This window comes from Papaver somniferum, chromosome 6, assembly GCF_003573695.1.
Source record: "Papaver somniferum cultivar HN1 chromosome 6, ASM357369v1, whole genome shotgun sequence".
Lineage (NCBI taxonomy): Eukaryota > Viridiplantae > Streptophyta > Magnoliopsida > Ranunculales > Papaveraceae > Papaver > Papaver somniferum.
This window is the reverse complement of record NC_039363.1, coordinates 3107089-3125274: the sequence shown is the minus strand read 5'-3', so window position 1 is coordinate 3125274 and position 18186 is coordinate 3107089. Positions and strand designations below refer to the sequence as shown.

Sequence of the window (18186 nt, the reverse complement as noted above, 5' to 3'; positions counted from 1 at the left end):
AAAATAAATTAGTTCCAAAATAAACTAAAATATTATGCCGGACCACAGTTCTGACATGCTCGAACTGAACCAAAACTGATGACCAAATTTAAAACTCTTTCCGGCATACACATATCATTAGAAAGCAACGCCGGAAACATAGGTGTCGTCAAGTGCGTTATCAATGGTTCCACGCCGGTACAGTGTTTCGGCGTGGCCCTTAATTAATATACCATGCCGGGATTTAGCTTTAAAAAACACTGCTTATTGTATGTTTTTTTTGTAGGTACCGGCATATTAAGGTTAAAATTGAACCATGCTGGTAAGTGTGTCGGAATTCATGTTATCTGTGAATCCACGCCGATACAAATTGTCGGCATGCTAGTTAATTAATTAACTACGCCGATATATAGATTTGGAAGACACTGCTTCCTGGATGTTTTTCATCCAGTACCGGCATGGTAACCTTAGAATTGAACCATGCCAGTAGCATATTCCGTAGAATATTCCGTGGTAGGTAAAAAGTAACTTTTGTACTGGCATAGGTTTTTGGTTGATTACTATGCCAGCTTGAATTTCAAAATGGGGGATATCGAGTTGCCGACATGGCCGTGGTATGAATACCATGCCGGTATGGAGCCTTCTGGCATTGTATTCATACCAATTCTATGCCGGCACCGAGATTTTTCAGCTGCAAAAATGATGGATTCAAAGAAAAAAAATCATTTTTTCAACCTCTTAAAATCTTTACTTGAGTATTTGGAGTGTTTGCATGTTGAACTAGTTTACTCTCTTGGGTTGTTTCTTCACGGAACACTTCATGCTCATAAAAATCATGATCCAAGGGTGTTGGTTCCATAAAATGTTGCAATTGTGAGTTGTTGTCATTAGCAGAAGATTGAAGATATGCTCCTTGTTGTAGTTGAGTAAAGATTCAGAAGCAGCAATTCTCTCTTCACAATAATTCTCCATTTTCACCAAAAAAAGTTCTCTCTCAAATATTTTTCCCTCCTTCTACTATCACATCACTCACTCAAATACAAATAAAAATACACACTAACCATTTAACAAATACTTAAGATTTTTTCTAATTATAATTAAACACTAAACCTGATTAGTGAAGGGTAAATTATGAATTATATAAAATACTTAGATAAGAGGTGACCCTGATTTTATATTTGATATTTGGATCCAGCTTTTGTCCTTTTCTTCTATCTCCAATTGCGTGTTCCCGTTAAAGGGGATGTTAATTTATATGTTAGCTTTGACTTTAACCTTCCCGGCTTCATACTTTAGGACTAAGATGTAACAATAAAACAGTTGGTGAAAGTGATGAAAATGGAAATCCTTCGGATATGGGTTCGCGCTGCTTCGTGATCATGAGTTGTTGAAAGAGAAAAGTGGTCATTGATATAAAGTTTTCAATTTAAAATGATCGTTGATTTAATCAGAGAAATGAGTTGTTTCCTTGCTGGGAAATGGGAATACTAATCCATGGCTATACAGTAACCATGTAAAAAACGAAAATACCACAAGAAGGAATTAGCAGGTTCTTACCGAACGCGCTGGAGCCAAAAGAGAAAAACAATTCGAGTGAGAAATTATTTTGATGTTAGTTTTCTCACGGTTCGTTTATCTATTTTGAATACTAATTGAACTTGACTAATTGTTTCCTATTTTGTATGACTAGCTAACTGGTAAACCTAAATCCGAAGTCCAATTACTCTTTCATAACCCTAATTCTAAAAATAGTTATCCTCCAAACCCCCGTAAATTTCAGGCCCATTAGCTTAAACAATACAATTGTAAGATCATATCCAAGGATTAGTAAACAGACTAAAACTCATTCTGATTAAGCTAGTTTCCCTTAGTCGATCAGTTTTCCTCCCTAGGAGATAAATCACTGATAACATTATCACGGCGTATGAGCTAATTCAAACGATAACAATTTCAAAAGCTAAAAACAGGTATTTAGCGTTAGAATTAGATTTATCAAAATCCTTTGATAGGGTTGAGTGGAATTTCATTCGGCTCTCCTAGCATCTAGATTAAGTAACTCCTGGTTAAATCTTGTCATGCAATATATCTCGACCACCTTTTTCTCTGTCTTTCTTAATAGATTTTCAGGTACGAAATTCACCACTTCAAGAGGTTTTAGACATGGTGATCTATCATGCCTTTTTATTATATGCATGGAGATTTTATCTATTCTAGAAAACGCAATTAAGGATAAAAAATTCTCTTCGTTTAATATAAATAAAAAAGTACCGAATATATCACATCTTTTCTTCACGAGTGACTGCTTCTTATTCAGAAAAGCTAACTTAGCGAGATTACGGGACAAGTGGTCAATCTTCAAAAGTCGGGATTTACTTCAGCTGGCGAATTCATCCAAAACATGGAAAAATCCTAAAAATCTATTTGATAACAAAAAATGAAGATATCTTGGAACTCTGCATTTTTTTCGACAAAAATAGGAAAGAAAACTTTGAGACGCTAATCCAAAAATATTATGCTATCCTTCAAGGATGGAAACCAATACTACTTTCACAAATAGGCCGAACAAGAATAATAAATCTATACTCCAAGCGTTTTTAACTTACCAAATGCAAGTCGTACATCTTCCTAAGCAAACTTTGGATCAATTGGACCAATCCAAAGAGACTTCGTTTGGAATATAGATAATCCAAAAAGTAGATGTGGATATATAAAAGCCTGGCAAGTTTTTGTAAGCATATATCTCAAGGAGGATTAGGAAGTAAGAACCCCCACCAATTTAATATAGTTGTTCGTACGAAGTTAGATAGTAGGCTCATTACAAATCATGACCAACTCTGGGCCCAACTTCTTAAACCTAAATACTTCCAAATTCTCATCCTCTAGAATTCTCTAGATCTCCTAATCTCTCTTGGATTTGGACAAGTATCCGAAAACGGTTAAACCTTATTAAAGATAATTTCGTCTGGAAAGTTATAAACAATGCTTCTATAAAAATATGGGAAGACAGATGTGTTCTAACAAATATATAATTCTCAAACACGCGAATATTCAATAACCGGTACCACAAATTGTTAAAGAGTTGATAACTGCAGAGGATAGTTAGGATCAAAGAAACCATGATGATTACTTTACTCCAAATGTTAGAGTAAATATCCAAGCCATGTTACCAAAAATTGAAGATCAAGACAAAATTAGATGGAAATATCATAATTTAGCAAACTTCTCAACAAAGAAATGGTGCCTTAAGTGATTTCCCTTGGCAAAAGATATGGAAAATTCAAGTAATTCCAAGAATAAAATTATTCATCTAAAAATTAATTCAGAAATCTCTCCTAACTTTCTCAAGACTCAGGGCACATAATGCGGACATAACAATGGTATCCTAATGTATAACTCTCAGGATAAAAAAACTTAACAACACATGATTAGATTTTTACTATTTGGTAGAGATGTCTAGTTTGGATTCTCTCTTGAAACTGTTCATACAAGAATTTGTAAGGATTTGATGAATACATGGGTTAAAGGGTGGATCACGGATCCGCAATTCATGCATAACTCGAATAAAATTGCGACCATCTCGTGGTTCATAGGGAAACATAAATGTTCGGCAGTGTTTGAAAAATCCAATCCAAACTCGACCAACCTTACACTAGTGGAAAATGGGTGTTTATCGACCTACAACAGAGACCCCCGGTAACGGTAGTTAGGCCGCAGACCCGTAAAAGCGGTCTCTGATATGACAAAAACAAGGAAAAATTCCGAGATGATTAATAGCCGTCTCAGGATAATTACTATTTTACCCTAAATCTACCGCCGATCCCGCGACCCTTCCAAACCGATTCAAATTTGATAATTTTTTATTATTTTATGGAGCATATAAATACTTCTTTCTCTCACCTTTCTCTTTCTCTTTTTCTTTTTCTTTCTCTTTTTTCTTCTTCTTTCTCTCTCTTCACTTATCTCCTCAGCTAGCAGAAACTCATATCTTCTTCATCCACCAAATCGAAACTGAAAAAAAAACCCAGAAGAAATCAATTAAATCATCTTCTCTCTCGGTCTCTTATCCATCTTCTTCATCGACCAAATCGAAACCTAAAAAAACCCATAAGAAATCAATTAAATCTTTGCTCTTAAACCCATGGTTTGTTTTTATAAATTACAAGAAACACCCATTTTTCCAGTTTGATTAAATCATTGGGTTTGTTTCTATAAGTTTCTTCTGGTAATTAGGGTTTATTGTTTGATTTTTCTTCAACTTTTTTCTTTTTCCTTTTGTTTCTTCATAAGGTTATTTTGAGTATTCTCGTGATTTAATCCAAGGTCTCTTCTTTTAATTGATAGCCATTTAGGCATTTTTCTTAATTAGTCTCCACAATTTTCGATTTATTTTGGTTTGATGAATCAAGGTTCGATTATCAACTCTACTTGTTTTGCTAATCTGGGGTTTGTGATTTTGCTATAATATGGTAAGATTTCAGGTCTAAATTTGTTAGAATATTTGTTTGATTCAAAATCTAGTTGAAGTATTCCTTTTTCTCTCAATTTTATACACAAAAAATTGGTAAAAGATTTTATTTATTTTTGAATTTTGGAATTATGGGTTTGATATTGGAAACCTAACAAGGAGGTTTTATTCCAAATTGTTTTTATCTTACTGATTGGATGTCCCCTGTTTAGTTGTTTTTCATTGATCTCTGAATTATTTGAATTTTGATGAGCATTTTTGTTTTCCCTTGATCGCAGTTGGTAAGTCTTTGTGCCATGGAAAGAAATTGAAACTAGTTTTTTAGAGGATCTGTTGTTGGATCAATTTCCAGATCTATTAATTGGTTCTGGAATATCAATATCTGCAATGGGGAGTCCACTTTCCTCGTGTTACTGGAATTGCTGGAATGTTCAAGCATGCTTTGCAACCCGTCGCTCTATCTTGAGGAAATGCAGATGATGAGGCCCATGGAAAGTCTCTACACAGGAAGGTTAAAATTTTAAACTATCTCCCTTATGTATTAGTCTTGATCAGTTTTCTCACATGTATGCTATTTAATTTTAATGTTGAGTTGCATTTTACAAATATCAAGAGTATGAGGAATCCAATGAAGCCTGCTGGAGTTTAGGAAAGTTTGCTTTGTGTTTGTGTTAGAGAAGTCTTCAGATTCAAAATGGGTTTTGTAGCTAATTAAAATTTTGTGGGTTTTGGCAAAAACATGTTCTTTGTTGCTGAAAAGTATATAGATGATTAGTTTGTCAACACAATTTTGTGTATATAGCTAATTAAACTTTGGGGGGTTATGGTATAAACATGTAAGTTTGTTTTATTTTTGATTCAAGAATGTTAAATGGAAAAGTGCTTGGTTTGCTTGATTTTAATAGTTAATTTTCTTTTCTACTTGATGCAGGTTCTTGGTTTTGAAGCTGGAAGACCCTACACAGCCAGGGTAAATACTATGATCTGCTTGTATGCCTATGTTTAATGGAAAAGTGCTTGGTTTGATTCAAGAATGTTACATGGAAAAGTGCTTGGTTTGCTTGATTTTAATAGTTAATTTTCTTTTCTACTTGATGCAGGTGCTTGGTTTTAATAGTTAATTTGCTTTCCCCGAAACAGCACTGAGCTCATTGCTTTTCTAGTTAAGTGCTTCTGTTTAATATCGAGTAGCAGGCAACCATGTAACAGCACTGAGCTCATTGCTTGATATTTTTTTTTGGTTAATCAGGGTTTATGTTAGTGATTCTGTGCTTGCACTGGAAGAGTTCAACTTAGTGATTAATGATGATTTATCGGTTTACCCTTTCAACGTGGTCATTGTGATTTCATGGTGTACTAGAGTCTTAGTTAAATTCTAGGTTACTTGACTTCTGCATCGGCTCAGCATTTGAATTTCTAATTAAGAAGTTTTTAGTGATAAATTCTTAAAAGGTCACCTAATTGCACAATGGCTAAATCACTGAACTATACAGCATTGTATTGCTTTTAGAAAGTCATTTACTGACATTCTGTTGATTTTATGACTTGAAAGAACTGGGTACATTTTTGTGCATTTTAGATGTTTAATTGCCACATTTTCAATGTTCTCATCTTTTTATTCTAACCAGGGAGCTTCGAGGCACCTCGACCAAACATAAAGGTCCAGTCAACTGTTTAAAATGGAACAAAGAGGGTGATCGTCTTCTTACTGGAAGTTCCGATGAAGCTGTTGTATGGCGGTGGCAAATGAATACCTTGAGACGGGCTCAAAACTTTGAATTTCATACTGGTTAGTGGTTATTCCTTTGGTTTTAATAGTTAATTTGATATCTATTTGGACCGATTTTCATACTTGTCTTTAATGGGAATTGGAAGCCACATATCATAGAGGCGTCTTATTGACGAGCTTGCTAGAATGGGACTGAATGATTCCATTGTAAGGATTTTTTTCTTTATCAATTTAGTTTTATGCTTCCATTAAGTTTATGATGTGGATCTTCTTCTTGGCATATCTGTTTTTTTTTCTGTGCCACTGAGAAATGATACTATAATAGTGCCATCCACTTGTCTTTAATGTTCATAATTACCCATGGCAGGTGAGAAGAGCTCTGTTGATTATGCACCAGAGAGAAGAAGTTGAATACAAGAGAGAAAGACGTGTTATTCTTCGCAAAGCTTGATGTTTTTGTAGTGCAGAAAAGAAAGGTAGAATCTAAGGATTTGCATATTTTCTCAGGGAAATGGCTCCTACGTTGAATCATTACTACAGTTCTTCACTAAATTTCTCCCTCGGAGATTTTAGTATTTGCCTGCACAACTTCATTGTTATGATGTTAACTGCATTGATAATGTTCAAACTAATCATATGTATTCTACTCCCGTTGTTCCTTGAGATTATTCAGTGTCTTGTAACTACCTTTGGTATTGTAAATATTCACTCACTAATCCCTCCTCGTTCTCTTCATGGCATCTGCAGTTACATCGACTACCTCTTCTTAGGGGAATATGTTGACCTAGGCCAACTCAGCTTAAATGATTAATGTTTTGCTTGCATTGAAGGTATTGCTTGGGGTATCGTTTCCCGTTTGTTTTTTTCTGGTGTTTACCCTGTTTTTTATAAAATGAAGGTGAATTAAGTGTATTTCTATGGCCATCTGTACGTCCCAGGTCGAGTATCCACAAGATGTACATTTTATTCGTGGAAACCCCGAGGCAACAGATATTGATGCTCTGTTTGGATTCAGGATCGGGTGCACTGAGGATGGTATTTTTCACAATCTCATTGGCTTCCTAGTTTCTTCTCTAATTTGTTTGACAAATGATTCACTAAGAACTAATGTGTTGGGAGGTAAGGTGGTCATCTTTTCGTATTACCTTACTCAATTACATGGTAATAATAATACTAGTTGTACACATTAAAACTACAGGCAAGAGAAACTACTTGAGATGGTTTCCAGAATTACACTAGATGGTTTGTTGATGGTAATGAAGAATAACTAGATGTTATTGACTTATCTTACAAGTGTGTTTCTCTGTATACAAGTGACCTGGCTAATTTTTTGTACAGAAGCTTGATATCTCCAATTTGCTGTTTAATCAAATGTCTATTAGTTTCATCTTGTTATTCAATCGTAGATATTACTAGTTAGATAGAACTTAAATGTTGTTTTGAACTCAGGATTCAATCCTTTTGTTGTGTAATCTTAAACCTAATGGGCACAATGAATGAATGTTGAATTTTGAGTTTGAGTTGAAGTTATTGTTTCATTTAAATTAAGTTTGGATTGAAATCGACTTTAATTTGAATTAAATTTGAGTTTCATTTGATGTTCAGTCAGATTATTTCAGATTTTGCCATTCAGGCATTTCAACAAATCTGAATATATATTTTTTTTATATTATAATTTAAATCTGAGACTCACGGTTAAGGGTATGTACCTCGTTACCCTTAAAATCAGTCGTTATTCTGAGACACACGGTTTTGGGTCGTACCAAACAGAGACGCTTTATCAGAGACCCCAACAGAGACGGTTAAAACTGGTCGTATAACTCGTATATATGACTTGTCCTGACAGTCGCGGAACTTCTGTTTTCCACTAGTGTTATAAAAAAACTCAAGAGTTTCTTGGAACATATACTTTAAAAAATGTTCATAGGGAAAATATTCCTCAGAGAAGAACAATTTCCAGACCCAAATGGTCAGACTTAAATCGAGATTAGATAATCTTTATTGATGTTGTTCTTAAGAAAGAAACCTCTTCCATGGGCTATGTATTTATCCTTTACTTGGTGGATCAAGAAACTCTCATGTACATATCAGTGGGATCCGAGTGGGCATCTTCGACATTTCACATGTAGCCAAAAGATTTGTTAAAGGCGTCGTGGTTTAAAGTCTATGAATCTAAATGATCGAAAGCATTTTGTCAAGCGTTTTCATAGTGACGGACTACAAAGCATCAAAGGATTCAGTTAAAAAGGTATGCAAGGAAAATCCATGGGTTGTGAAAAACACCATGCAGGGTTAAGTATATAAGCATAAAACATAATTCAGCTGCGGATTGCATAACTAAAGAAGTACGGATAAAAATCTCCAACTTGTAAACTCACTATACTATATTAATAGTTAATGATATTTAAGGTTCCATTAAAAAAAAACTATGCACATCCAAATGCTCACAACTGAATATTAATTATTTTTTATATATTTAATTACTTATTTATATATTTTTTGAATTAATAATTACTCAACAATTATATGTATCTATTTTTATATCAGTAATAATTTTTTTTATGTCAATGTAATTTACCATTGTAATGTTGATAATATCAATAACCAGAGTTCAAAACTCGTCAACACTAAATACTTTGTTGGAGGAACATTTTCACTTAAAACTTTTTTTAGAGACACCGATTGAACTACACTATAAATGTCATGAATCAATAGTGTAAGAGCTTTAAACTTACAAAAAATATATCTTCGAACAAACGTTATAATGGGTGGATTATTTCGAGATCATTTTAACACAAATTGTTGGACACAATTACGAAACATAAATAAAGGTTTTTGGACCCAATATTTTGGCTTCAAGATAATTAGTGGTGCTTAAGTTCAACGGGTAATGTTGTTTGACGTGGGGTCGCCAAGCTGATATGTACCCAGTTCGCTCGCCATTACTAGGGAAATATCCTAATAAGTTTCTTATCGTCTATTTATTGGTATGCTTAGATTCAACAATTATCGCTTGGCCAACGAATGTCGGTATTATTTTGATATCCGGTGATGTTCTGACAATATATTCAGTTGGGGACTGGGGAAGGGGTACAAATGACCTCACCTGCAGCCACCCAATTTTAAATTTCAATAGTAGAAGTCTTGGGTTTTCTGTAATTGCAACGTTTCTTGGACTGCAAATAATAATGACAAATCGATATTTGTATAGTAATCGGTTCAAAATGTAAAACAACTAGAAATAACCCATGCCATAACGGCACCACATGAGGTTAACAGAGAGTTTTAATAAATATATAGAGATAGCTCGTGCCGTAACGACACTGCTTTAATATGATATCTAACCGGTGTAATTTTTCTTTTTTATGGACTTTAAATCGTGTTCCTTTGCAAGATAGTTTTCTATTTTGTTTTAAGAAAAAATAATGTCTATAAATACATAGTAAAATTATTCATATACATTATCCAAAAAGGAACACAAAATCATTTAAGTAATAGTGTGCATGTATATCTCACTTATGAGTTATGAATAGAAATAAACAAAAAAATCTCATTTCCTATTAGATTCATCATGCCACCACTAAATCCAATTAATGCATGTATGATATAGTATGATTTCATTTAATGTTTCTTTGAATATCTTGAGTTAAGAGTTTATGCAATAATTAAAGATTAATAAATTTTGATTCATAATGAGAGGGGTTACAGAAACGACGACCGTCGGATGTCTTTCACTGGGATAAGACTGGGATGGTCGGATGCAACATTTACATCTCAAAATGTTATCCGTCTGTCCAAAGCTCAAAAACCTATGTTCTTTTGTATTATAGATTACTCGTATATCTTATTTATCATCTTCAAAGGAAAATTATTTTTCTAAGGAAAGCTAAAGAAGACAAATGAAAGACTGGACGACGATGCATGCGGTGCGTGAATTCAGATGCTTACAAGCTATACTGGCATGTAATGTTGTTGTGGCCGGCTATTAATTAGCATCAATGTGAAAAATTGCTTCGTCAGTATCGGTATATTCAGAATGTGATTTATGGTGCTATTGCAAGGGTGATGAACGTGTATACTAAATGAACTTGCATAATGACCAATTTTTAGAACAAACCTTGTTTGGCCTTATAGCATATAAGTCCGGACTCCGTCCTTCTAATCAATGACTTAACCATGTTATGGTAAATACAATAAGGAAAAACAAATATACCAACAATAGGAAAAAAATTTGCTCCAGTGTTGCTAGATCACATTTGATCTAGCAGCATAATGGCCAAACGCGTGGAGTTTTGTGATGTCAGTATAGCCGTGATTTAACTACAGTTAGTTATATGTTAATTCAGTTGTATTCTTAAGTAAACTCAGAAATTTTGGCAGTCTATACTCTATACTACTGTCAGCTCCCGCCAAAGACACTCCAGATTTTCAAACGGGTGTGTTAATTGGATTTTCTTTATGCCAAACTGTTCATTGCCACTGTGCACCGATCATTTCTATATTGGTTACGCTTAACATGGTTTTAAATTTTTGTAAAATTTTCACGTTAAAACTAAAAGAACATCCTAGTTTACGATTCCGGGTGTTGTTCTAGTTAGAAGTACAAATACCGATCTATAATGTGGAAGGAAAATTGAAACCCAATGCAACCAACATCCCTTGAAATTTAGCCTGCTTTCGGTTACAAAATTGGGATACATGAACTTATGTAGTGCAAACATGGTTTCCAAACGCATTGGCCGACAAACACGGTGGCAGGATAGCTGTATCCTCTTTACAAACATAGCCCCGTTCAGCTAGCATACATATGATATGGAGGAATCACCATTTTCCTATCAAATTCGGGACAAACATACAATTACTCAGCTTTCCAGTTGATGGATAACATGAGATACCATTAATTTCAAGTAACATCAAGATGTCATTCCTAGTAGGAAATGGCAAGTTTCTGAAGAAAAGCACTGCTCAGTTACAGTATTTTCGAATGTTCTATGGCATTTAAACTGCAAATTATTCTTGCAATAAATAGCGAATAGCCTATATACATAAATGTCGAAATTGCTCATTGGCAATCCTATTTGCATACTCATATGAACGTAATCAGCACTTCACCCGGTCATATATGAATTAAAGGAAACATGATTACAACTGTGCCAAGTATTGGTGGTATACCCTTTCAGTTTCAGAACTATTCTAAACAGTAGAATACACCATGAAACATAAATTTTGAAAATAGCACGGTTGTTGTTAGTGTAATTTTACATCTTGTTGAGTACAACAAAAGAAAACTTGATAATATGATCCTTGTACCGGTAACAAGACAACAAAGAGTATATAAAATCATTATATACAACATAATGAAATTTTGACCAAACCAAATCAGAAACTTCAACAAATTACTTACTTTTTTTTTTACTTTGGCGAGAAGATCAAATGAAAATCAATTTTTTCTTTCATTTCAGTAAGGTATGAGATATCATCGTTTTTTTATTTTGAGAGAATCGTCACCTCTCTCTTGCCGCCAAAACCATGGAAGTATGAATATTAGATTATACTTATAATCACGGCTGAATATATTTGGCACCTAAACGCCACATGTTTGGCAATCATGCTGCAAATATGATCTAGGAGTTCTTCCCCCAAAAATAGTCCCTTCAAGTGAAAGATTTAAAATCTAAATAAAAGTTTAACTAGAGTATTAATAGACAAACAGAATCAAGTTTTATTCATTAGTATCCCATGTACACCGCCAATTACAAAGAATTCTCACTGCTCATTCATCCCCCACCGAACTATCACCATCACAGTGATAGTCCCCAAACAAAGAATAATAAATCAGTAGACAAAAAATGAAAGAAATATGATGAGCTCAAATCACGTCCGTTCAAGCAACTCCGAAACATCAAATCTGACGGATAAACGTTACTCAATAATTGTGGGCTTAGAAGAAGAAAGCAGAAGCAACGAAGGTACCGACCAAAGCAGATCCAACAGCCACAAATCTGTGTGCACTTGATGATGGTGCATCAGCAGCTGGACCACCAGCTCCTGGAGCGGAAGCAGGGGCGGTAGCAGGAGTAGTACTGGCAGGTGTTGGAGCTGCTGACGATGGAGTAGGGGCTGATGTTGGCGATGTAACTGGTGCTACTACTGGTGCAACGGTTGGGGATACAGATGGTGCAACAGCTGAAACTGCTGGTGTAGGTGTAGCTACAGTTGGTGGTGAGGCAATAGGAACTGGTGCAACAGTTGGTGTTGCTGCTGGAGCTTGAGCTCTTGATGTAGTTGATAATAAACCCATTATCATGAAAATTGCGAACACTGCAGACATCTTCATTTTTCTTTTAGAGATAGAGAATTAGAAATGAACAAATGCAGAAAAAGATTTTAGATGAGAGAAAATAGGTAGATTTTTTGTTGGTTGAGAGTGATGAATTTGAAGGAAGAGAAGTGGTGATATTTATACGTAAAGGTTTGTAAAGAGATGTATGATTGAAGGCTTGTTAATCCAAGAAGCTTCTTTCTGTATGCCTTGAATGTACAGCGCATTGTGATTAAGAGATTTGGGTTGAATTAGCTGTATATGTCTTATCATTTTGCCTTTCCGCGTTATAATATTTGGTATGTACACATACACTGTTGATAGCGTGGTCGGTTTGGCCAGCCTCGGGTCCGGCAAGGATTAGAATATTAGGATGTTTTGGGATGGGATGGGACATTTCGTCGTGTTAGGTCAAGAATGTTGGCCTCCACTAGAAAGACAACTTTTATCAAGCGGCGGACGTGAATGGAGCAAAATCATCTTGAATTTTTCATCTTTGTGACGCGTCTTGGATATATTATTAAATCTGTCAAATGTAGCTGGCCCTGGGACTGGCAAATTAATTAGTTTTGTTCATGGCATCTCTTGGTTACGAGGCTCCAATCACTTCCTATTCTTTTCAGTGTTTTCACATGAAATCAAGAATTCTAGCTTCAAAGTTCAAACCTTTAGGATACGACCAAATTTACTACAGTCAAAGGAGAAATGTCTGGATTTCTCTCGATCAATTTAATCGTTTTTGTATATTCTAGAATTCGATTTACAAACGAGGGATATCACCAAACCTGGAATACATTTGCAAAATGGCCGTACAAAAAAGTGATTTCTAAAAAAGCTAGTACGAGAGTAGATACAAAAAGTCCTCCGGCGAGTTTTATTTTTGAGATAGGAAGGGGTGTTTATTTGGGACACTGATGATTGACTGTTTGTTTTGCATTGACTTGTGAGTCTGACTCCAGTTTGACACTGTTCGACTCAGATGTTATCTAAAATCTAGGGTCATTTAATCTGAGAAATTGCATTGGATTTTTTCTTTCTTGCTGGGAATGCTAATTGAACTTAACAAAATATAAGAGTTGTATAGTCACAAAATTCACATGGCTGGTACATCACAATTCCATACTAACTCAAGACAATTTAGCTAAAAGAGGAAAAACTTTAGTGAATCGTTGTTGTATGTGTAAAGATGGTTGGGTATCTATAAATCATTTGCTTATTCACCGTAAGATTGCTTCAGAGATATGGATCACACTTCTTAATAGCTTTGGAATCAGTTGGGTTCAGTGCGAAGATGTGAAGGATCTTTACAAGGGGTTCGACAGAAAACTGTTTTCTGAAAATGGAAACTTCCTATGGAAATTCCTACTGTATGCCGTTTGTTGGACCTTGTGAAAAGAGCATAATCATAGTTTGATGAAGAGCCAAGGGAAAAGGATGTGCACAATATCATCTTAGACGTGAAAGCGACCCTTTTGTACTGGTCTCATTCATCTCATAGTTTAAGGCATGTCAGATTCCAAGATCTGGTCTTCAAATGGAAAGAACTAGTCAGGAGATAGTTCTTGGAGTTTCTGTTTCAAACTGTTATCTATAAAACAGTTTTTGTAATTCTTTCATTCTTTATATCTATTTATAATATATCGTTTTGTTGATCAAAAAAAATTCACAAAATTGGTTAAAAAGACCAGATCAACAATTTCTTGGTTAAAAGAATATTTACATTTTGATACTGTTTAAATGGACAAAAATTTAAAACAACACTAATATTACACTTACAAAGGAAATTTTTAATTATTTACGAACTCAACTAAATTGTGAATGTCATAAATGACTGCTTCAGAATTTCGAATAGTTGATGTGATATCCGAGGACAAATTACAGCAAATACCATGAAATACCGCGAAATGTTTCTCCCAAATATATTTGGCTTCATGGCAAATGCAAAGCCACATAAGCCAAATTCACCTTGGACAAAGTATTTCCGCCGGTCATGGGTTCAAATTGTATCCTTCATTTCCATATTGCCTTATTACAAAATATATCCGTCCCACACAGATACCTCTAATTACTCACTATCCCCAACAAATTTCAATAACAAACAAATAAAAAGGAAATGCCGATCCATGGAAGTGAAGATACAAAGATTAAGATCCAATGATTAATAGTATTCCAAGAGAATGTGGATTTTAGAATAAGAAAACAGAAGCAACAAAGATACCAACAAAAGCAAATCCAACAGCAACGAATCTGTGAGCACTTGATGCATCAGTAAGTATACCATCCGCTTCGGGACCTGGAGCTGCAGCTGGTGTGACAGGGGCAGCAGCTGGAGTTAAATTACTGTCAGGTGATGGAGACATTGTAGATGGAGTGGGAGCAGATGTTGGTGAAGCTGTTTGTGATGTAACCGGTGCTACTGATGGGGATGGTGTTGGTGATGAAACTGCTGGTACTGGTGCGAGTGCAACAGTTGGTAGTGAAGCAACAGGAACTGGTGCAATTTTTGGTGTTGCTGCTGGAGCTTGAGCTCTTGATGAGGTTGATAATATACCCATTATCATAAAGATTGCGAATACTGCAGACATCTTCATTTTTCTTAGAGAGAATTAGAAATGGGTATCACAAAGAAGATTTTAGAGAGCTTGAAAAGAAGAGAGTTTTTGTCGTTTGATGTGTGCTTTGAGAGTGATGATTTTGAGTAAAGAGAAGCGATGATATTTATATTCAGAATTCAGTAGAGAAAGATGTAAAAGTAAAGCTTCTTTCTTTCGTTGTTCGAATATACAGTGAATTAAGATGTGCTGTATATAATCTAGGTAGTGGTCTTTGAACTGTAAAAATCAGCATTGCTTTTTTTTCGTCAGCTTATTCTATTCACAGCTCCATACCACATTGTTTGCATAATTGGGAGCTTGTTCTGCGTATCTAGTGCTTAAACACTCCCTGAGTTGAATTTTTTAGATTCCTAGAAGCTGGATACAATTGCTTAAATCAAACACATTATGATTGTTGTTTATGTTACGATTTGCGAAATTAATTTTTTTATCTTTGAAGCTCATGATGACGGAAAACAACGGAAGGCCCGGATAATTGTAGGTCGGACCGGTCACCAAGTGCCTTATTAATTAGAATAAGACTGCTGTTTTTTTTTTTGTTTTTTTTTTCATCTTTTTCTTTTCTGTTGTTGTTGGCGTATAGATTAAGATTAATACGCTAAAGTTAGTTGTTTTTAGTGGTTAATTAGCTCTAAAGTATCTTTTTCTCGGCTCGTGGGTTTGAGTGATCTGCATGTCCTAGGAAATGTGTATTAGCATCAATAATGAGCTAAAAGCAGAAAGTATAATGCTTGGATTACATCAACTCCTGTAAATCGTTCTTACATGGTGCTAAATTTGCAGTACATACAATGCTAGGATTAACATCGACTCGTCTTTTTCTACGGGACATCTAATCGTGTTTGGTCAGGGATGTTGCCATGTTGGCAACTTTTATACAGCGGGAGAAGTAAATATAGCGAAATCAAATTGCTGGCATATATTAAATATGTCTAGTGCAGCTAGGGATTGCAAAATCAGCTTGCAGGCTGTTACATGGACCCTAATTGTAGTTGAACAAACAATATGTCCATATCAATGAAAATCACTACATTGTCACAACCCTTGGGCGATCAAGCGACTTATTTTCTATCGTATTTTTGGTGATGCATATATTGAGACACGTGACTGAGACTGTTTAGGAAAGTCTCGGTTATGTACGTCTCTTAGAGATTGTTTAGGAAAGTCTTATATAATAAGACTTCTAAGTTCGGTAACAAATCCGAGAATCCGAGACTGATATGGAATGTACTTTGATTAGGATTCTTTATATTGGTCAAGAGTTAGAGTCGTGTTAGGAAGTTATTTCTTTCCCAAGTATGAATCATATATATATGTATCAACGTATTGTAAAAGAAATAACAAGTTAATAAGAGATATCAAATTCTTAACATGGCATCGAGAGCCAGTTTTGAAACCTAAAAAAAAAAAAAAACTAAAGATGGTCAATGAGATTGAATCATCAAAAGGGAAGGTGATGGAATATGATACGCAGAAGAAGAATCCTGTATATCATCTAGGATCGAGTGATGGACCAGGAACTATCATCACTCCAATAGTTATGAGAGGGAATAATTATGATGAATGGGCTAGAGCCATAAGAAGATCGCTGATAGCCAAGAGAAAATATGGTTTCATTGATGGAACCATCAAGCGACCTGAAGATCCAGATCAGTTAGAAGATTGGATAGCAGTGCAATCAACGTTGGTGTCATGGATTGGTAACACGTTGGAGTTGTCGGTAAGATCAACCCTGGGAGATTATGAGGATGCAAGTCTATTATGGGCACACCTGAAGAGAAGATTTTGTGTTGTTAGTGGAACAAGAATATGTCAACTAAAAGCATCTTTAAGTGAATGTAAACAGAAGAAAACAGAGGGAGTTGCTATATATTTTGGCAGATTGAACAAAATATGGGATGAGATGGTGACTTATATGAAGATACCGCAATGCAAGTGTGGACAGTGTACATGTAATATCGCATCTCAGGTAAGTATGTTAAGAGAAGAAGATTTCTTGCACTATTTTCTGATTGGGTTAGATTCTGTATATAGTTCTTTGCGTGAACAATTGCTTGCAAGGGAACCATTGTCGTCTGTAGATGTTGCGTATCAAACCATTGTGAACTCAGAACGCCTAAAGATTGGAGATGGAGTAGTACCTACAGAGATGCAAGAGAATATTATGGCCTTCAAAGTGCAAGCTGATCAACGCCTACTTAATAGTGCTTATGATCCCACCAAGTACTGCAAAACTTGCAGCAGACAAGGACACTCAGATGATGGGTGTTTTAAAATCATTGGATATCTAGAATGGTGGGGAGACAGACCAAAGAATGGCAGAGGAGGAAGAACTGGAGAAAGAGGACGTGCTGGAAGAGGAGGTAGAGGACAAGGAGGGAATCCTGTCCGTGCTCATAACCTGCAAGTTTCGGCAGCAAAAGATAGTGCTGGTACGTCATCAGCTGATGAAGCATGTCTAGTAGGAGTAACAGCTGCACAAGTACAACAGGTGATGGAGTTTTTAAACTCAAGAAAGTCGGGTTCTCATCTACAAGGTAAAAAGAATGAAACATCTTGGATTGTTGACACAGGAGAAACAAACCATGTTACGTATGAACTTCTTAACATGATAAATGTAAGAGATATTAGGGCATGTTTAGTTGGATTGCCTGATGGAAAGTATGCATCCTCTGAGAAAATAGGAACTGTGATTCTTCCTGGTGGATTGAAACTTGAAAACGTGCTTTATGTGCCAAAGATAACCTGTAACCTAATTTCAGTCACACAACTTATTGATGAGATGAGTTGTATTCTTCAGTGTACTAACAAATTATGTCTTATACAGGACCGGTCTACGAGGAGGATGATTGGAGTGGATGAGAGACAACGTGGACTATATATTTTCTGTGGTGTGCCGCATGTTGAAGTTATGGCTGTGCGTGAAGATACATATGAGTTGTGGCATCAACGTATGGGACACCCTTCAGAGAAAGTTTTGCAGAAGTTGCAAGGTGTGAGTAGATTAATCAAAAAGAATAATGATGCTTGTGATATTTGCCCTCGGGCAAAGCATCGTAGAAGCAGTTTTTCTAGT

General features: G+C 35.4%; 2 protein-coding genes across 2 annotated transcripts; one reads left to right on the top strand and one right to left on the bottom strand.

The window, feature by feature from the left end:
• Positions 1–14681: 14681 nt before the first annotated feature.
• Positions 14682–15086, bottom strand: LOC113290327 (mucin-1-like). Its single transcript, XM_026539939.1, has one exon. The coding sequence runs from the start codon at positions 15084–15086 to the stop codon at positions 14682–14684; it is 405 nt and encodes a 134-aa protein (XP_026395724.1).
• A 1444-nt stretch (positions 15087–16530) lies between these two features.
• LOC113290326 lies at positions 16531–17477 on the top strand. The gene is made up of 2 exons (XM_026539937.1): positions 16531–17333; positions 17402–17477. The coding sequence occupies exons 1-2, from the start codon at positions 16531–16533 to the stop codon at positions 17475–17477; spliced, it is 879 nt and encodes a 292-aa protein (XP_026395722.1).
• Positions 17478–18186: the final 709 nt, after the last annotated feature.

Excerpts from the sequence above, each read along its gene's own strand:
- LOC113290327 (XM_026539939.1), bottom strand. The coding sequence starts at position 15,086 with ATGAAGATGTCTGCAGTATTCGCAATCTTTATGATAATGGGTATATTA.
- LOC113290326 (XM_026539937.1), top strand. The coding sequence starts at position 16,531 with ATGGTCAATGAGATTGAATCATCAAAAGGGAAGGTGATGGAATATGAT. Across the intron at positions 17,334-17,401 it reads AGTGCTTATGATCCCACCAA|AATGGTGGGGAGACAGACCA; the intron begins GTACTGCAAAAC and ends TTGGATATCTAG.